The sequence below is a fragment of the Pelodiscus sinensis genome, chromosome 14, assembly GCF_049634645.1.
Source record: "Pelodiscus sinensis isolate JC-2024 chromosome 14, ASM4963464v1, whole genome shotgun sequence".
Classification (NCBI taxonomy): domain Eukaryota; kingdom Metazoa; phylum Chordata; order Testudines; family Trionychidae; genus Pelodiscus; species Pelodiscus sinensis.
The window spans coordinates 35,519,559-35,540,585 of NC_134724.1; the positions used below are offsets into that span (position 1 = coordinate 35,519,559).

A 21,027-nucleotide genomic window follows, 5' to 3' on the forward strand; every position below is an offset into this window, starting at 1 on the left:
AGATCAGCCCTCAGAACACACTACTTCCTCCAATTCACACTGAAAAGCACTATGGAAGTGCAACGTCCAGCCTCTTTATTCCCTCCTTGGAGTTTTCCACTTGTGACAATCCCTGAAATGCCTTGCAGAGAGGTGAAAGAAAATATATTGATATCACGCTAACAAGGAGGTACTCCTCTGAAATCAGATGGAATGTACTCTCTCTCTCGCCTCAGCAATCTGCCTAGAAACAAAGTGGTGCACACATGTTTTGGCAAAATGCCAACAAGGGCTCATGTTTCTGATTAAATATTTCTCAACAATTTCATCAAAGGGTTATTCAGAAAACATATTCTACTTCTTAGCATCACCTTCTGATAACTCAGAAAAGGTGCAGGCAGGAGACTCATACAACTGTTCCACAGTAAATCCAATTTTCACCTATAGAGGACACTGGGGGAATATATGGGGACAGAGTGAAAGACACACAGTGCCAGTAGCACTAGCTGAAAAAACTCCAAGGGTGTTCAAACAGGATAAAAAACACCAGCATGTGGAGGAGAAATGAAGTTCATGTAGTTGTGGAAACCATTTCCTCCGCTAGCCATAGCTGCTCTCTTTGGGAAGGAGACCAATCAAAAAGCTAAGCCTCAATGGGATAAACATGTGTCTGCCTTTCTCTCAAGCCATGGAGTTAGCTACTGAAAGTCTGTCTATTCCATAAGAAAATGAGTTTATTGGGTCATTTCCTCTGTGGCCCACTTCTCACACATTAAGCCATAGGGAAGGAAATGCATCACTGGATTTGCACAGCAATTAGTTACACTCCTCCAAAAGGGCTAGTTTAAAGTCAATACATTGTTTGTCGGAGAGGACACACACTGAAGCCACAGTTCAAAACTGCTAAACCAGTTTTGAGAAGCTAAATTCTCTATTGCCAGCCAAAGAGGGGCGCTGACCCAAAGTGCTTAGTATAACAGACAGCCAAGAGGCTTTACTGAAAGCTGCTCTTCAACTATCAAAAGCAATAACGTGGCCTACCTCTACTGGTCTACAGAAGTTGCTAAGTGAGTTTCAGTGTACACGGTTCCGCCTTCACATTTCCACAAACCCACAGCGGTCGCCTCAATAGTACTATGGACAGGGCGGCCCGAAGGATGTGGCACAGGGCAGCCTGGCACAGGGTGGCAACAGGGGTTACTCCCCTTCCACACTCGCAGTGGAAGCTGAAAGGGTATGTCTCGACTATAGGGTTTTGCAAAAAAAGTAACCTTTTTTCCGAAAAACCTTCCCCTGCGTCTAGATTGCTGCCACATTCTTTCAAAAGTAAATTGAAAAAACTGCTGCGTTTTTTCGACCACGGAAAACCTCATTTTACGAGGAAAAACGCCTTTTTTCGAAAGTGCTCTTTCAAAAAAATGCGCTATGTATATGCAAACTGTGCTTTTTTGAAAGAGAGCATCCAGACTGCCTGGGTACTCTCTTTCGAAAAAGCAGCTTGCTTTTTCAAAAGTACTGATTGTAGTCTAGATGCTCTTTTTCAAAAGAGGCTTGCAGTCTAGACGTAGCCAAAGCGACATGGCAGCCGGCTCCACCCCTCTCTCAGCCTGCCACACACCACTTCACCGCAATGGCAAGAAGCAGAGTGCTCCAGCCCCAGGGTGCTCCACTTCCCATCGCCAAAGAAAAAGCGAAGCACAGCAGGTAGCAGATGGTGACGAAGGAGCAAAGCAGGCTGCTGGGTCACACTGGCTGCCAGGCGTGGGGGGAGGAGGCTGATTCATGATGCTGCCCCACAACAGGCCCCTTTCCAGTAATCCCTTGGCTTGTGTTGCCTGGGGTAAAGGACTTTGAGCAAGGGGGTGGAGACGGGGCAGAGCCTGAGGTGGGGGGTTGCCTGGTCCCCACGCCTGTTGCACTGGGGGTGGGGGTTGCCACAAACCTCAAACTCCCTAGGGACAGTCCTCGAAGAGGAGCATGCTGAAAGTTCTCCCTCAACCTCAGCTCCACACACAGTAAAAATCAGACACGCTTACCTTGGCAAAATCTCGGGAGATTTCTCTTCCTCGGCCTCCATCAGCTTCTTCGCTCCAAGTCAGACTTCCATTCTAAGGGAACAGAAATGACAGGATGAGTGGACTATAGGGAGAGGGACAGCAATTCCGGATAGCGAGTACATGTACAGGGGAGGGTATTTCTGATGTAGGGAGCACGAGGATGGAGAGCAGTATGTAAGTGGAGAATTGTGTCGTATTTTAATTAAGCTTCCAAGTAAATGTGGCCACAAAAGCTGTCTGGAAAATTAAAATCCCTTCCTACAAAAGTGTTCATATTTTGTTAATAAAATTTAGTCTTAAACAGGATGAAGAGTCAAAAATGCAATCTTTTTGTAAGCAGGAACTGCTAGAGAAATTCCATTTAAGGAGACCCAAGGCAGAATTTTTCAGCTTGCCAGCTCTTGTCAATTTTATTATCTGAATGCATGCCGGAAGCTAGGTACCCACCCCCCCGTCCAGCCCAGATGCTGGAAAATTCCTGACTAGCTCTAATAGGCCCATTTTATATCATTGATCTAATATTTGAAGTGTGGCATCTCTTCATTCAGTTTCACTGTAACCAGATTCAATTCACTGTTTAAAATCAGACAAGGAGCAAGCTCAAGAACCAAGTATCTTATTCTGTAACCATCCTTACACAGGGGCATTTTACTTATGGTCTCTAGAGACCATAATGACCATAATGAAAGCAACAGGTGCTAAGCACCCATTCTTGTCAACCGGATCATGCTAAGTCTCATCCCTTCCGTTACCCATCCGACTGGCACAAGCTCACTTCAGGCTGGGAAAACATACAGCCTGGCCTCCTAATGCACCTTCAGGTTGGGTGTCTGTACCAACTGTGGCATGCACGAGCCTAGGGACTGTTGTAATCTGATCTCCTACGTGGAGACAGAAAGCTCAACTCTGCAGGATTAAGGCTTGCACTTCTCATTATGCATTACAGGGACGCCACTTGGGTCGATCCTGTTTGGCAAATTGCTACAGAGAAACATATACCAGAATTGGAAAAAAGCAAAGGCAGCATCTGGCTATTTCACAGATGTGAAGTCTGAAGGGTGATACAGCACGGTGTGTAGCCACATTTAAGCCACAAGCACCCCATAATAATGATAGCCACTGGGACAGAAAGCCATCCAGCCAAGTGTTCTTGTAGATAAGAACACAGCGGTTCAGATTACCCGCCATTCCAATTACAAATGCACTGCATCTCATTCTATAGTATGAAAGACACTGAACATGTGAATAGATTTCAGAACAAAACTACACTTTAATTAGAGTTGCTTTAACATCTGAAATCTTGGAGCAGTCTGGTAGTGGCCTACATATTGAATTACAAAGACGAATAGCACTTGTCAAAGATAGGCAAAGCTACATTTTCCTTTTAAAAAAACAGCAGTGGCCTGCCCTAATGCCTGCTGATTTAGTTTGAGCCAGTAATTCCTGCTGGAAAGTCAATTATCCAGCGAGCCCCATCAGCTGAAAGATATTTAATTGGGGATTATTGCCACTTCTGTTATGTCAGCTGTTTACTCCAGCAAGTCAATTCCCATCCCACTCTAAGAAGAGGTCTGAAGACAGGTTTTGTTCACAGGAGGATTCATCTGAGTGTCCTTGGCTAACAGAGATTACACACATATTTTAGCTAATTATGGTAACATCCAGCTGCTTCTAACACCCTACTGATGAGAAGCCAGAAAACTAAGAGCAACAACAAACCTGGGTAAATAGTGAGAGTATAAAAACACATGCCAAGATCTTCAAAAGTGAATAGTGATTTTGAGTTCCCAAGGTGATATAATTTACCAGGAAAACTGCATGAGCATTAAAAACAAACAAACATTCTCCAGAGCTTATCTTGTTTAATTTAAAGAAAAATCAACTTCTCCTTAGTTTTAGAATGGTTAACATTTAAATTCTTCCAGAAACATGACCAACAGTACCAAAACACAACGTAGTAGTATGCACCCGTTAGTCGGCAGATCTCAAAGCACTTCAAAGGGGAGAAAGCATCACTACGGACATATCTTTAGTGAAAAGGAGACGAAGGCCAGCTGAACCCTGTCACAGCAACACTTAGTCCTGTGACTGAGTGGTTGGATGAGAGGGGCACTGTTTGGCTTAGCAAGCAGCAGCGATAATGAGACCTGAGAACATAGAAGTACAGTACATGGGACTCGGGGCACAAGGCATGTACCTTTTATGAGGAGCTAATTCAAATTCTTACAGCTCTCCCTTCCATGCAATAGGGCTGCTTCTGGATAGCAACACAACACCATCCAGTGCAGATGTGAGGGACCAGGAGACAATTCTTTTCTTAGTCACTGGGTAGAGAATTTCAGACTGGCAGTCAACTGCCCTCTTACCTTGACTGTCATCTGAAGGGACTACTTTCATGACCAATCATTCCCTGGCTTACCAACAACGATACCAAGCAGTGACAATTGCACTGCCAGTTTTATCAAGTCAGAAACCAGTTCACTGGGAAACAGATCAAGATCCTTCAATTGATTTCACATAGCCACCATCAGCCATTAGAATTTCAGTGTTACCCCACTCAGTCACAGGACTTGAGCTCACCTGAAACTTGCAAGACAGAAGAAAACAAACAGTTACAAATAAATGATCCTGTGTAGTATATTACACAAAGGCATCTTGGACATAGAATATTGCTCTGCATAAGCTTCAGTATCTCTAATTTTCACTCCTTCTTGGAAAAATAATCACCCTATGCTGGGAGACCCTTCTCTCCATTAACAACGGGAGCTTGAGAAATCAATATCACTTTCGCTAGACATCAAAAGGGGTTTTTATAGGTCAGTGGATGATGCTATCTGCTTCCTTCCAGCACTATTTAAAATTAATATAAAAGAAAACGCTACTGCTTCCTCCCACATCCTGTAACAAGGAAATTTACTTGATGTATGAGAAACAATCATTTCCATAGTTACCAGTTGGGATATCACAAACAAGAATTCACCTGAAGTTTCTGACACATCTGAAAACCCCTAAGAACACTCCTATGGCTTGGCTCAACTCTCAGACATTGTGTATCAGTCACAGAAAGGACAAGAACTCTGTAAATAGTTCCTGTCCTGAGAAAGAATTTTCAATCTGCAGGCTGTCCCCAGAACCTGCTTGCCCCATTCCCCTTGCCCCCAACCCCACATCTACCTCTGAAGCTTGTCAACTATCAAAATGTTCTGTTTCTTCCCCAGAAGAGGTAGGCCTGACTTTCAAAGCAATTAGAGCATAGGCTATTTTAGGATTACTTCCTAGCCACCTGGAATATCTTATTAAAGCAGAGCTCAGATGTCAAAAGCAGTTTCGGTTTCCACCTACGAAAGCCAGAGTTAACCCTTTCCTCAAAAACAAATTACTGGAATAGGTCACTGACAATTACAACTTGTTTTTCAAACCATCCTCTTCAAGCCCAAAATCTCCAAATTATTTATTCAAAATGTCTCATGATTGGGCTGTTTAGAACTCAAGTATTAGGGATGTTAGCTATCGAGTAACTGAATAGTCAACTGCATGAATTCTTAGCAGTTAGTCAACTAGTCTATAGCCCCCGGGGGCAGGGCCCATAGCCAGTGTGCTCCGGGCCCACTCCCAGGAAGCTCCCTGCCACCCGCGCTGCTGCCTCTACCAGAGGCAGCAGCATGGGGTGCCAAGCAGGAGCCAGTCCACAAGGGGAGCCAGTTTAAAACCAGCTCCCCCCAATGGACTGGCTGCCTACCGCCAGTCTGCCTATCACGCAGAGTGGCAGCAGCCCCTGTCCACGGTGGGGGGAGGAGGGAGGGTGTCTGAGCTCCCCAGGACAAAGGCTGCTGGGAGAGGAGGGCGAGTAGATGGCGGAGGCTGCTTTGTGGCAGTCTCCCCTGCACCCCTCCCCAGGCTGCTGCCTCACAGAGATAGCTGTGGGGGAGGGCAGGAGGCACCACAGAGTCGGTGCCGGGGAGGAACCAGCTTTTAAGCCAGCTCCCCTCAGCACTGGCCCCTGCTTCCTCCCACCCTTGCTGCCTCTGATACAGAGGCAGAAAGGGGAGGGGAATGTGAGTATTTGACTATATTAACTGATAAGCCTAGGCTTATTGGTTAATCAACTAGTCGACTACTCCTTGACATCCCTTCTCTGTGTAGTGTGGCCAGAGCATAATTTTCCCAAGAACCAAAAACCTGTGTCCAACAAAAAGGGCCCCGAACCCTAACGGTTCACCACAAAATCAAAACATATGCACCTCAGGCAGGAGACTCACCTCATGGAAAAACTCTCAAAGTTTGAATATAACTTTGTTATTTAAATATTTTAAATAGAGACTCAGTTGAGATCTGATAAAGTTTATCAGACTATGAAGCTGGAATTAAATCCCATTGTGTATTTATTCTGGGTACACCTGATGAAGTTTGCACTCACAAAAAGCGCAAAGCCAATTAGCACACTGACTTGGAGCCTCACGAAGTTTGACAAAGCTAGATCTGCTTCCTCCATTGCTACTATTTCACTCCTAGTGTTTCTAGAGAGATTTCAAACATCATGGTGGCTCCCAAAAACAAACATCTAGCTTGGCACTAAGCCAAATGTTGCTGTGAAAACTCCTTTTCTACCTTATCCAACTAGCTTGACGGCAAACACCGAGTTAATGGGAAATGTACAAAGGGGTGATTTCAGGATTATCAGAGAATCAGCAGAAATTCCTTTTGTGGGTGGGGCTGAGCCCTAGGAAGTGAAACAGATGCTAGTATAAAGAAAACTGTTGTACTACACAACATGGATAAGATCAGGATTACTGCCCTGAGCTGCAAACTTTCAGGCAAGGTAAGAACCAAGTTATAATTATCACATACACACCTTCCGTTGTCTGGCAAAACTTTGTAGGAGCAGAAAATTCCTGCCCACTCTTATTAGCAAGACAGCATGATTCAACATCTATGGCTTTACCAGAGCTTCTTGTTCTGGTAATCTCAAGATTAGGTGGAGGAAATAAGAAAAGAAAGGACTGAAATGCATGAATCTGGAATTAGTCAGTTACCCTTTTTTTATAAAGATTCCTTTGTAACCCTCTCCCAGTTATGCCACTGCTTCAGCTGCCTGACTCTCAGTGGCACAGCAACCCAATCCAAACACTAGAATGGAAGAGCAGAACTTGGATACTGCTGAATCAGGCCCGGGGCGGGGGGGGGGGGGGGCACCCACCGAAGTCTGGTGATTTAATTTCACAATATTGATGTTCAATTTTCAAAGAAATCTGTGCTTTGTTGGAGAAGAGAGTCACACTTACTAATGGGTTTGGATACCCATCCTGACACACCCTGATTTTTAATTAGTACTGAACACCAACCCTGTGAAATATCAGGCTCCTTCGTGTAAAATACCCACAAACTAAGGCACCCAAGATCTCTAAGCACTTTAAAATCTTAGCCTTATTATTTGTACCCCATGAAGGAATGCAAGTGTTAATGTATATGCTTTGATATCTCCAATAAAAGCTTTGTAGAGCACAATGTGGGGCCAAATACCCCAGGCCAAGTTTGAAGGGGAGCCAAGAGCTGAATTGGAAAGGCAGCAGCAGAACTGAATTGGCTGCAATCTGTTCAGCAGCGACACTCTCCCCAGTAACCAGAGCGACTGCCAAGATATGCTTCAAACTAGACAAGAACCCACTCCCAACTGTCTGCTAACAGCAACATTTTCACCCACAGAATTAAAGTCTCATTTCTCTTCAGATGATGATGGGCAGCCCCTAGCTTCCTTTCTACAGGAGCCGTGGGAGACCTCGGCTGTCGGAGAGGTGATGGATTTACACAGGATTTGAGCTCTGCTAGAAGAGATTGAACCTAACGCATCCCTCCGCCCTCCTTTTGGAACAGCAATCCCTTGACAAGCAGCAAACACTCCCTTGTTGTTTTGTGCTGACAGGATTCCCACCGCCCATGTCAGAAGCTGAGCCAGCTCTTTTGTCTGTTGGCTTGTACTACAATTATTTACTTGGCTGTCCAAAGCTGAATAGGTCTCTGAAAGTAGCCAGACATCAATGCTTGTATTCATCTTTCTACTGCTCTAGTACTAGGTCCCTTCCAGAGGATCTCAGCCTTGTGCTTTAAAGCAGACATTTTTCTGGAAGACACCATTTTAAAACGAAAATATCATTGTCAAAGGGACAAGATTTTCCATTCTATAATTGCAAAAGCCAGCTAAATATAACCTACAAATATTGTGTTTGTCACAACGTTTACCCGCTAAATATTATCTAGCCTAAAATGGTCATATTTTGCTAGTAAATGTCCTTGATGCTCAGTATCTGCAGAGCATTAAAACCAAAAGATAACATTTTCGAAAATGCACCTAAGTGACTTCTATGCTTTAAGTCCCATTGACAGGCAGTGGGAGTTGGGCACTTCTGAAAATTGAACTCCATATCTGCAATATTGTTAAATTTAAAAAACAACAAATGGTCTGGTAACATATGATGGTCTCATAATACCATCTACGTGTTTTGTTAGTCTATAAAGTGCTACCAGACCATTTGTTGTTTTTTAAGTTTATCCTGCACAGACTAACTTGGCTACCCCCGATGCTATTTTGTTGTTCAGTTAAAAATACCACTGCAAAAATGTGTATATAATTTAAAAACCATTTGGGCTCCACAACCTAAAAAATGTTTATTTTTGCTGACTGCGGTCACAGCAGCATTTCATCAGCCTCTCCTCTCTATGCTGGGCCAACGTCGCTGATGACACTGGTGCAAAAACAAGCAAGCAAACCAGAGCTTGAACTTACACCTCTTAAAAAAAAAGAGGGGAGAGAAACATTTGCAAAAGGTAGACTCTGATAAGGGTGATGCTTACTGGTTAGCTGATCATATCCCTAATGGAAATGCAAGCCTCTACCTCGATACACAATACCAGAACTAGAAGGGACATCAAGAGGTCATCAAGTCCAGTAGGACTTACAGTAGGACCAAGCACCATCTAGATCGGGGTGGCCAACCCATTCCTGATAAAGAGCCAAGATATTAATGGATCCAGCACGAAGAGCAGGGGCAAAGTTGTAGAGAGGAAAAAAAAGGCCTGCCCCTTTAAGAAGCGCGTTTCTATGCTTTTTGGCCTCAGCAGGCTCCCACTGGACATCGCCATATTGAAAACACCATGCACCCCAGTGAGAACAGGGGAGCCATTCTCAGGAGCACGGTAGCGGCTTTGCGAGCCACAGGGGCAGCTTCGCAACCCACACTGATGGAGAGGGAAGAGCTGCATGCGGCTCGCAAGCTGCAGGCTGGCCATGGCTGATCTAGATCATCACTGGCAGGTGTCTAACCTGCTCTCAGAAATCTCCAGTGATGAAGATTCCACAACCTCCTCAGCAATTTATTCCAGCATTTAACCACCCTGACAGTTATGAAGTTTTCCTGAAGTCCAACCTAAAATTCCCAGGCTGCAGTTTAAGCCCATTGCTTCTTATCCTAGCATCAGAGGTGAAAGAATGATTTCTCTCACTCCTCCTTGTAACCCCTTTTACGTACTCGAAAGCTGTTATGTCCCCTCCCAGTCTTCTCTTTTCCAGACTAAACAAATCCAGTTCTTTCAGTCTTCCCTCAGAGGTCATGTTTTCTAGACCAGGGGTGGGGAACCTCAGGCCCAGGTGTCAGATGTGGCCCCTAGCTTGCCTGGATCCGGTCCCCGAGACTCAGGGCCTCTCCCCCTGCCACTCCACTGCAGGGCTGGAGCACACAAAAATCTCACTAGTGTATGGCCCCCCACAACTGAGTTTCCTGAGAGTCAGCAGGCCTCAACCCAAAAAAGGTTCCCCACCCCTGTTCTAGACCTTTAATCTGGACCTTCTCCAATTTGTCCACATCTTTCCTAAAATGTGGCATCCAGAACGGGATACAATACTCTAGTGGAGGCCTAATCAGTACAGAGTAGAGCAGAATTTCTTCTCTTGTCTTGCTTACGACACTCCTGTTCATGCATCTCAGAAGGAGACTTGTGATCAGCAGCTACTACAAAAACCCCTCCAATTCCAGATTCTCATTTTATAAAGCCTGCTACAGCATTCCACTAAGGAGCCTTGCTGTGCTGTCAGCTCCTTGACTGCTATGTCAAATTAAGAGACTGCAAAAAAGGAAACGAGTCTTCCCTTCCGTCACTATGCTCTGGTTTAACATTGAACACCTAGCAAATTTTGAAGCGATTTCACCAAAGACTGTCACCTAAATGACACACCCACCTAGTTTCCTGAGAACAACAGTCTGAACAACTCCTCATTCAAAGTAGCCACTTTTCAAACACTTAAACAAGCCACAAGCACTTTGAAGTATCAGCTGGCAGGCTGCCAAATCCCTAGCAGCACAGTTGTTTAGTGTACTCCCCAGCATGGAGAGTCAGGAATCCTATTTACCATTGACTTGGCAACTTTCACAGAGTCCTGTCAAGTGCCTCAACATGGAAGCTAGCAAATCAGGGTATGAGCTTGGTGCAGACATGATCGGCTGATATTCCATGAGCATGCTGGTCAAATAAGAATCTTTCCTCACTGAAAAAACCCATGAGAGTGTAAAGCAAAGCCCTTTTGTCTCAGACCCACAGTATCCAAGGCAGTTGTTTGCAAACTATAGGTCCCAACCCAATAGTGGGTCGTGGAATGTCAGGCACTGGGTTGCCTTGTTGGAGGATGACCAGGTGACCAGTGGGGATGCTAAGGGAGGCTTCCTGCTGTCCCAGAAGCTGCCAGCAGCAGGTCTGGCTCCTAATGGGGTGGGGCGGGGGAGGGGGGTGGGCACCATGGGACTCCACATGCTGACTTGCCTCAAGTTCCGGCTTGCACATCCCAGGCAATGGGAACCCGAGGGGGGGGGGCCCTGCGGCCAAGAGTGATATGCAGAGACACTTGCATGCCTCCACCTAGGAGCCTGACCTGTTGCTGGTGACTTCCAGCCCCTGCCTCAGCCCCCCAAACCTGCAACTCCTTTGTGCACCCCAAATACCTCATGCTTAGCCTCACCCCAGATCTCATTATCCCAGACAGAGCCTGCACCTCAAACCCTTCATCTCTGGCCCCACTCCAGAACCTATACTCTAGTCAAAATATATAATTATGTTGGGTCATGGGCATGAACAATTTTCTTCAACTGGGGTTACGAGAAAAAAGTTTGAAAACCAGGGATCTAAGGGACAGGCTCTGAACTATGGATATGAAGGTTTAGCAGTTTAACCAAAGAAGGCTGAAGCAGCTGCCCCCTGCTGCGGGTAGGGAGCTGCTCCAGCCGCCCCTGCCCTGCCTTTGCGGCACCCTGGCTGGCCGGAGCAGCCTCTGTTTATTATGTTTAACCGGTTAGCCAATTAAACAGGACTTTATACCCCTACTTTGAACTGTCAGGGCTCATGGCAAACACTAACAAAGAAGCACCAATCTTTCTATTTACAGGATTTCCAAGGGTAAAACTCTCTGTGTATAGCTCAAGATATGTCCACAGCAGAGTTCATTCAACCCACGGAATCCTTACCCAAGCTCACCCACCCTCTAGCATGTAGCAAAGAGCAACTAATACCAACCTCTACACTCAACCCTTAGTACCAACCTCAACATGACAGGCTATTCCCACACCTAACTAAGCTAACGCTAGAGCGAATTAATTTTAAGCACCCTATAGAAGTGCACATTTAAGACGGACATAGTAAAGCAAAGAGCTCTTGGCCTTACTGGCATATAGCTTCAAACATTGGTAATTATACATTCAAACCCAGTATCATCATCCTTCTGTAACCATACAATAAGAAAGTCACAGAGGGTTAGTCTGTAACTAAAATAAACTTAACAACAATGCTCCTGTAGCACTTTGGAGACTAAACCATAGAACGTATAGATAGTATCGAGAGCTTATCAGAAGAAGTGGGCTGTATCCAAGAAGCTCCTGTTACTATCTATGTTTTTGGTTAATCTCTAAGGTGCTACAGGAGCATTGTTGTTTTTTACGTTTTAATAAGCAAGTCAGTCACTTTCCATCCATTCATGAAATACAAAATGGCTGTGCTGCTGACACATTCATTAATGGGATATGGACCTTTCATCTCACTAGGACACAGGTTCAAATTCTGCCCAAGTTCATAGCCCCTGAAAGTCTTTACTACCTGAGGGCTCATGACTGGTCTATGAAAAATAAGTTAAGCCAGTTACTAGAAGACAGGTGCTGACAGCAGAAGTCATCACAATAAGTGATGCTGACTAGACCAGGGGCAGGCAAGATCCCGCCCATCAACATTTGAATCTTGCCCACATCCCACTAGGAGCCTCAGGCAGGGAGCAGTTTGAACCAGCCAATTGGAGTTGAGAGATTGTGCTAGGGGTAGGGGCAGTGTGTGAAGCCTCCCCGCTCAACTCCTCCCCAGCACCCAGCACAGAGAAGCTCATGGAGCAGCCAGCTGCTTTGAGTGGTCTTGGGCTATGGCAGGTAGAGAACCTGCCTTAGGATCCCACTGGGCTGAGGGATGTGAACAGGTAATGGGCAGAGGGCTGCTCCAGCCTCTGTGAAGCTGCTGGCTCCCAGCCCACGTGGGCTGGGAGCACTGTTCCCTCTAATATTTTCTATCCATGTGTAGAATAAATTTGGTTACGTGCACTGAGGCATGTGCAGATGTGCACCACCAATGGAAGCACATGCTGCCGGCTGTGAGTGTCCTGGGCACACTGCTGATCAGCATCTTAATCTCTCCTCGGTGGCCACCCAAGCACTCAGTTTACAGGGAACAGTGGCTTTGAATCAACAGCCTCATTTAGGACCAGAAGCAACAGCCCAGGGCGGGCAGGGGGAGCTGCTGGCTCCCAGCCTCTGAACCCGTACAGCTGGGAGCCAGCAGCCCAATGTGGGGCTGGAAGCAGCCAGGCTGGAGTAACCCCAGCCTGTGGCACAGGGGCCACTCCAGAACCCCCGCTCACTCCCATTTAAGCTGTTAACAGGTTAAACTTAACGTCTAACCAGTTAACTAATTAAACAGGATTTTACATCCCTACTTGGGCTGCCAGCCTAGAGCCACCTATGTAAGCGCCCCCCAGCTAGGGCCTGCCTCTGGCACCCCAATTCCCTTCCCCAGGTCACCACTCAAATTCTCTACACCCCTCCACTCCAGGTCACAACTCCCTCCCTGACCCTGCACCAGAATCCTCTCCTGCACTCATACCCCCTCCCAGACTCTACACACCAATCCCCTATGCCAGGTTACAAATCCTGCTTTCATCCAAACTCCCTCTTAAACCTTACACTCTCTCCAGCACCCAAAGCTCCTACCCCAAGTTCCCTTCTGCACCCAAACTCCGTCCCAGATCCCACGCCTCGTCCATAGAAAAGTGCAGCCCTTGACGACTTACCAAAATCTTGGTGTGCCCCCCCCCCCCACAAAAATTGCTGCCCACCCCTGCACTAGCCCTTTGCTCAGAGGCTCTACAGAAGCCTGAAGAACAAAACGAGCACACCAAGACCAAGCTCCTTTTTCACCTCTAGCTGTGGCCCTTGTTGATCATGGCTGACACATGTAGCCAAACAGCTTCAATTGACATCTTCTGTGGACAGTTAGAGAGCGGCATGCACAGAGCTGTCCCCTCTCACAAGTACTAAATTCACTCTTGGCAGAAAGAGCCTTTGTTCAGAGAGAAGAGATTTCAGTACTGACCTGCTTGAGCTGCTCATCCACTCTCCAGGTCTGCCGCCCAGATGGGGAACCAGAGTATGATTGCTTAGTAGTGTCTTTACCCTGTTCTTCCTTTCCCTGCTGTCCCCGTGGAAGTCCTGGGGCTGGAAGTGGATTGGAGGTAGAAGCCACTCTTTGGTTGTGATGGGCAGCTTTTTGAGAATGAAAATACTTCAGAGTAGAACAGGCATCTTTCCCAGCCATTTCAGTGTCCTCATCAAGATCTCCATCTTCCAAACCCTCTTCCTCTTCATCCTCTTCCTCCTCCTCCTCCTCATCCTCCAGCTCTGAGGTCACACTGCTCTGATCAAAAGCTCGCGTGGCCCCAACGGCAGGTGGGACTTTGGCCAAAGGGCCAAGTGCTGGGCTGCTTGAAGGCCTGCCAGATGTGGCTGCTAGAACAGCCTGCTGTGCAGCCAACTGCTGAGTATAAAGCAGCTGGGCTTCTCTCATCTGCCTCTGCTGTCTCTCTCTGGAATCCATCTGCAGAGGACCTTGCTGCTGCTGCTGCTGCTGTTGCTGCTGCTGCTTCTGCAGCTGCTCAACAACAGCCTCTAGCTTCATCCCGCAGTTCGCATGGCTGTGAAAAGACAGCTTTTCTATCCAGCAGGGCTCAAGCCCTGACCTTCACAGATCAATCAATATCTGAAAGATAGATAAATATTTGTATGAATATAACACCATCTTCTTCCCTGTAGGAGGAGAAGCAGGCTACAAAGCCCGTTCCCTTTCCAGGCTAGGAGACTGGGAAATAGCCAACGTACAATTTCGCAGCCTCAGATTCAAGCTTGTATTCTATGTTTAATTGTATTTCAAACTGAACATGCTACAGCACAACCTCAGTTTCACAAGCTGCTTACACTGAAGTATTCCCCAGCACTAAGAGAACATTCTTCTCTGGCTCCTTTCCCACACATTTTACTAATTACTTTTAAAATATTTGATATTTAACTTCAAAATCTATCTTATTCCATACTCTCTCTGAAAGAATTGTATGTCATGAGTGGAGTAAGTGCATGCACTTTAAGAACATGTATTTATAATTATCTACCAAATACTATTTTCTTTGCAGGTTAGAGCTTGGCCTCCCCATTTTACAAAAGTTTCACATGCTTCAGGAAATCAGGGCCCTTTAAGCAGTTGTTACCCTTCTGAGTAATTTGGGTGCAATGACAGTAACAATCATCCTGAAATCATCCTAACCTAAGGGTGTTAAGGAGCAGGTATCTGGCTAATCGTGTAGTTGATACAATTTGGATCAATTACACAATTAGTCAATAAGGGGCCTCTGAAGAGCGTGGACATCTCCCAGAGCTGGTGCGAGCCGGGACTGAGCAGTCCCAGCTGGTGCCAGCTCCAGGACTGCAACTGGGCAGCTCTTACTACATTTAAAATGCAGAGCCACAGCGGTCCTGGACCAGTGCTGGCCAGGACTGCTCAGTCCTGGCTTGTGCCAGATCCAGCAGCCCGTTTGCAGCAGCCCAGGCTGGCCACGAATAGAGGCTGCTCCGGCAGCAACCCTTGTCCACGGTCAGTTCAGCTGCTGCCAACAGGAGCTGCTGTCAGGGCAGCCTCTCCTCTCCCCATTCTCCTCCTGCTGCCCAACTCCTACTACATTTAAACTGCAGAGCCGCCATGGGGGTAGGTCCCCAAACCGGAGCGAACTGGGTCTGAGCAAGCCCGGCTCAGTCCTGGCGTGCACCGGGTCTGTGACCGCAGAGGGCTCTGCGACCACAGCGGGGCTCTGCATTTTAAATATAGTAAGAGCTGGCCGCCGGGATCCCCCCTAACAGAGGCAGCAGCACAGGGGGAGAGGGGCAGGCAGCACCACGGAGACCGTGTGGGGCACCAGCTTCCTGTTTCTGTATAAGAGGCGGGGAGGAGGGGGAGAGTAATTGAGTACTCGACTACTTGCTTACATCCCTACCTTAACCCTAAAGGGCCATTCTTCCATCTTCACAACATAGAGCTTTGCTGAAGCACCCGACACCCCCAGTTATTTTAACTGGAAGATGCACTGGGCTTTGTTAGCACTCTATTTTGACCTACAACATCTCTTGCTTTAGGCACCTAGAGCCAGGTATACAGATGAGACATATTAGGCGGATATTGGAAAAATGATTGTGCTTCTAATTTCTAAAGGCCAAAATAGAATGCGCATTTCCAAGAATTATGAAAGAGAACACAGAAATTAAGTAGCTCTAACTTGAAAAGTAGCTGCCCTTCAAGACTTACCAATAAATCAGTACCCAGTCAATATGTATGAGAAACAAAGGAAAGGCAGCCAGCAAACAAACTAAGGAAATCCTCCTTCCAGCCACATAACCAGCATTGTTGTATGCAAGCTAAAACCAGGTCCTTAAAAAGGAGGATAGTTTGCTAATGCTCGATAGTCAAATGCAAGAAAACACATTTCTGTGGATAAGTCAAATACGTTAACAGACTTAATTTCCACAGTTCCAAAATAAAAGACTTAAATGTTCCTAGAGATTCTCCATAAAGAGATTAAAGAATATCTTCTGAAAACATAATACAATGGAATGGATTTTAAATTGTGCAAGTAAGCTATAATACCCAAGACATTTTTCCCTGAAAATCATTTCCCGTATTAAGCAACTATTGTACATCAAAATAAAATCATTCCAATGACAGGTATATCAGCATTCTTAACTGTCATTTAGCTTAAAAGTGAAGCAACACAGTTTCAATGTCAGGAACAATCATACCCTAATCACATGCCAATTGATGTATCAGGCACAATACACAGCCTGGCACGGGTGTTTTAATACATACTCATCTCTAGTACAGTAATAATGAACCGGAATGCAGACTCTAATACTAAACACAAACCAAACTGTGTATGACTGAACCTAAGGCATGTGTGTATACAACTCCCACAACAAATCTTACTGTGCAGTTCTGCACCTGAGACATGTTAGGATGTCATCTATCATGCCTCAGGTGTGGCAATACATAACAAAGTGACTGGCATGTGATTAATATGTCAGGTAAACACACCTCAGATGCAGAAACACAAGCCCTAGTATGAGGTTCCAGTGCATCTCCACACAGGTCTGATACAATAACACATGAAAGGTTACACCAAGTTTTTACACACTTCTTGGAATTGTGGTTAGACATGAATGAGAAACCCAACAGCTCCTGAATCAAATATACAGTAACCGCACCCTGATTAAGTATCAATGTGATTTCAAAAAGATGAAACATTTCTGAGTGTTTTAAGTACATAAAGATATTTACAACAAAGAGTATAAGACCAGGATACTTTTTTTAAAATTCTCCATCTGCTATTACTGCTTTAAATAACTAAAAATAGTTTTAACATCTGATTATCTTTTCAGCATTAGTATTTGCTTGACTTTTTGCATTACAACCAACTCTGGTCAGTGAAACGTCTCAGTTTAACTTTCAGGTTTTCAGATGAAACTCAAACATATGTGGATTTCAATCTCTGAAGAGCAATTAAAGGAAAAGTCTTCCCATCTGAATATTTAACTAATTATATTTTTAATCCAAATTGGCTTTTGTAAACCTTCCTTCTTTGTTTTAATAAAACTGAACTATTGGGATTAAACCACACTGGTAATGTTCTCCCAGCAGTATTGGGTAGGGCTATGAAAAGGACATTTTGAAACAGAAAAAAAAAACACAACAAAGAGAAAAATATACAATTAAAGCTTCTCTGAAAAGAAATGAGAGGCTTTAGAAGGGAATAGTAAGCAAAACTAGTAATATTCACTGTATTCTCAGACAAGTTCCGCTGCAGAATGTTCTTGTTTTCCCAAGCTTTTATTATCCCCTCTACATCTAGCTCTCACACAAGGCTGCTGTAACCTATGTCCCTAAACCAGCCCCCTAACTAACTCCTTTCACACATAACCTATCACCTAACCAACCTCTCACACCACAGTCACTCATTTCCCACAGCCAGTCACACATTTCCTTCAACCAAGCCAAATCCCCCTCCAGAGTAAGCAGCTCCAAACAAATCCCACTAACCCAGAGCAATCACTCCCACAGCCTGCCCCCAACCAACCAGCCTGCTCCACCTCAACGCCCATAACCCCCTTCTCACAGAGTCCTCTCACTAGTTCCCCCAGCCTCACATATCCTGCCCCCCAACCAACTCTGCCAATTAGGCCCCTATAATCATCCTCTCCTCTCCTAATCAGCATCCTCAAAACCTCCTTAAGAAGCCCTTCAGCAACCCCATCGTATGTTCCCACACCCAGCCCCCAGCCTTGACCCTTCCTCACACTCACCCTTATCCCGCACCCATCCCCCAACCCCGCCCACATAACCTGCACTCACACCCACCCCCCAGCCGTGACCCTTTCTGACACCCAGCCCCCCGACCTTCCCCACACCCAACCCGTAACCCCCTCCTCCGCAGCCTGCCCGACACCCGCCCCCCCCACCTTCCCTCACACCCAACTGTAACCCCCTCCCCCATAGCCTGCCCGGACACCCCCCCCACCTTCCCTCACACCCAACTGTAACCCCCTCCCCTACAGCCTGCCCCGACACCCAGCCCCCCCACCTTCCCTCACACCCAACTGTAACCCCCTCCCCCATAGCCTGCCCGGACACCCCCCCCACCTTCCCTCACACCCAACTGTAACCCCCTCCCCTACAGCCTGCCCCGACACCCAGCCCCCCCACCTTCCCTCACACCCAACTGTAACCCCCTCCCCCATAGCCTGCCCGGACACCCCCCCCCACCTTCCCTCACACCCAACTGTAACCCCCTCCCCCACAGCCTGCCCCGACACCCAGCCCCCCCGACCTTCCCTCACAAACAGCCCGGCTCTACTCCCCCCCCGCCCCGCCTCGCCTCGCCTCGCCTCGCCTCGCCTGTCCCCGGCGGGCGCACCGGGGCCGTTACCTCCTCCTGAACGACGGGACCGGGCCGCTGCAGGCCCGCGCGCAGCCACTCCACACTGGCCGTCACCCCTCCCCCGCCCCCTGAGCAGGACCGGAAACGGGGCCAGGAGGGGGCGGGGCGCACAGCGGAAGTACGCCACTACCACCCCACCCCCCGCAGCGAGGCGCGCTGACCGGAAGTCGCTGACAGGAGGTGGAGCCAGCTAGCGGAAAGGATTCGGAAAGGAACGGAACTGGGGGGAGGAGACAGCGACGGGTTTCCGGTTCCGGTGCTGATAAAGCGGTATTGGGCGCTGCCTTTCCTGAGTGCCGCAGGGAGAAGCTGAGTCGTGTGAGCTGCCACTGCAGGTACGTGAGGAGGCGGCTTTCGGGCTCGTAACCCCCTCCCCCCCCGGCGCTGGCGGGTGTCCGGGTCCTGGGGGCGGCGGGTGGCGAGCGGGGCCCGGCGCTGGGCCCATGTGCGCGCGCTCGCCCCACTTCCGCTGCGGCCCGGCGGGGCGGGGCGGGGGCGCGCGGCGGGGCTGCGGCCCGGCGGGGGCTCGTCGCCGGGGCCGGCGGCAGCGCGGCTGGAGCCCGCCGCCAGGGAGGGCCCCGCCCTGTTCCGGGCTCCGAGCCGCGCGCTGGTTTCCGATCCTCCATCTTGGTTCCGCCGCCCGCGCGGCCGCTTCCGTCGGGCTGGCGGGGGGAGCGGCCGGGCGCGGCCCTAACCCGCCTCTGTCCCTCGTTGTGTCTCCCGCAGACTGAATCAAGATGGCCGATGAGGAAATTGCCGCCCTCGTTGTCGACAACGGCTCCGGGATGTGCAAGGCCGGCTTTGCTGGGGACGATGCCCCCCGAGCCGTGTTCCCCTCCATCGTGGGGCGCCCCAGGCACCAGGGGGTCATGGTGGGCATGGGGCAGAAGGACAGCTACGTGGGCGACGAGGCCCAGAGCAAGAGAGGCATCCTCACCCTGAAGTATCCCATCGAGCACGGCATCGTCACCAACTGGGACGACATGGAGAAGATCTGGCACCACACCTTCTACAACGAGCTGCGGGTTGCCCCCGAGGAGCACCCCGTCCTGCTCACCGAAGCCCCCCTGAATCCCAAGGCCAACCGGGAGAAGATGACGCAGATCATGTTTGAGACCTTCAACACCCCGGCTATGTACGTGGCCATCCAGGCCGTGCTGTCCCTGTACGCCTCCGGACGAACCACCGGTATCGTCATGGATTCCGGGGACGGGGTCACCCACACGGTGCCGATCTACGAGGGCTACGCCCTGCCTCACGCCATCCTGCGTCTGGACTTGGCCGGCCGGGACCTGACCGACTACCTCATGAAGATCCTGACCGAGAGGGGCTACAGCTTCACCACCACGGCCGAAAGGGAAATTGTGCGCGACATCAAGGAGAAGCTCTGCTACGTCGCCCTGGACTTCGAGCAGGAGATGGCCACGGCCGCTTCCTCTTCCTCCCTGGAGAAGAGCTACGAGCTGCCTGACGGGCAGGTGATCACTATTGGCAACGAGAGGTTCCGGTGCCCCGAGGCCATCTTCCAGCCCTCCTTCCTGGGGATGGAGTCCTGTGGCATTCACGAGACCACTTTCAACTCCATCATGAAGTGTGACGTGGATATCCGAAAGGACCTCTATGCCAACACCGTGCTGTCCGGCGGGACCACCATGTATCCTGGCATCGCTGACCGAATGCAGAAGGAGATCACGGCCCTGGCACCCAGCACTATGAAAATCAAGATCATTGCCCCGCCAGAGCGTAAATACTCCGTCTGGATCGGTGGCTCCATCCTGGCTTCTCTCTCCACCTTCCAGCAGATGTGGATCAGCAAGCAGGAGTACGATGAGTCTGGCCCATCCATTGTCCATCGCAAGTGCTTCTAAAGAGGGTCCCGGCAGGTGCGCTCGGCCTCTGCCGATGGGGTTACTTCGGGTATCCTGGTTGGGGCCAATGTATTTACCAAATGGAGTAGTTCTTTGTAACCTTTGCCCTTAAAAAGCCTTTCATGTTGGACCAATATTGTTTGACTTACTCGCCTCCCCTTACGTTTAACTTGACTCTTCCTTTGATGTACTGTGTAGTAACTATACCCTGTGCATCTTAAGCTCTGTTACAGGTGGGGCACGTGTGACCAAGGTTACCGTGAACAGTATTAGCAGAGAGAGAGTTACCTGTTAGGCTTTAGTTCTCCTGTGGCTGGCTGTAGTGATCCTCTATTTTCCCCTCTTGAGCTATAAATTCCCTGGGGCTGGAGACTAGGCTAAGGGTTGTTGGCTTTACTCTGTAACTCTGATGTAATGGCATCTCACAAGTAGATTTGTAACTAACCCGACAGCTGATAACTGTAATACGATTGACAGCTCCTTGTTCAAGGCAAACTAATAAATTTCTGTGGTTTAAAAA

The 21,027-nt window shown here is 48.2% G+C and overlaps 2 protein-coding genes across 3 annotated transcripts in view; one reads left to right on the forward strand and one right to left on the reverse strand.

Moving 5' to 3' along the window:
- ARID3B (AT-rich interaction domain 3B) overlaps positions 1-18,766 on the reverse strand; it is a 51,680-nt gene extending 32,914 nt beyond the window's left edge. The window contains exons 1-3 of one of the 2 annotated variants that reach the window (XM_075897443.1): positions 18,628-18,766; positions 13,704-14,366; positions 2,016-2,087 (exon numbers count right to left, since the gene is read on the reverse strand). In XM_075897443.1, the coding sequence (XP_075753558.1) occupies positions 2,016-2,087; positions 13,704-14,285 (654 nt within the window). In that variant the 5' untranslated portion in view covers positions 14,286-14,366; positions 18,628-18,766. Of the gene's footprint in view, positions 1-2,015; positions 2,088-13,703; positions 14,367-18,615 lie in introns of both variants that reach the window. The other variant, XM_075897444.1, reaches the window with a different exon arrangement.
- Positions 18,767-18,816: 50 nt separating this feature from the next.
- Positions 18,817-21,027, forward strand: LOC102458464 (actin, cytoplasmic type 5). Its single transcript, XM_075897448.1, has 2 exons — positions 18,817-18,974; positions 19,366-21,027. The coding sequence occupies exon 2, from the start codon at positions 19,377-19,379 to the stop codon at positions 20,505-20,507; it is 1,131 nt and encodes a 376-aa protein (XP_075753563.1). The 5' UTR covers positions 18,817-18,974; positions 19,366-19,376; the 3' UTR covers positions 20,508-21,027.

Excerpts from the sequence above, each read along its gene's own strand:
- LOC102458464 (XM_075897448.1), top strand. The coding sequence starts at position 19,377 with ATGGCCGATGAGGAAATTGCCGCCCTCGTTGTCGACAACGGCTCCGGG.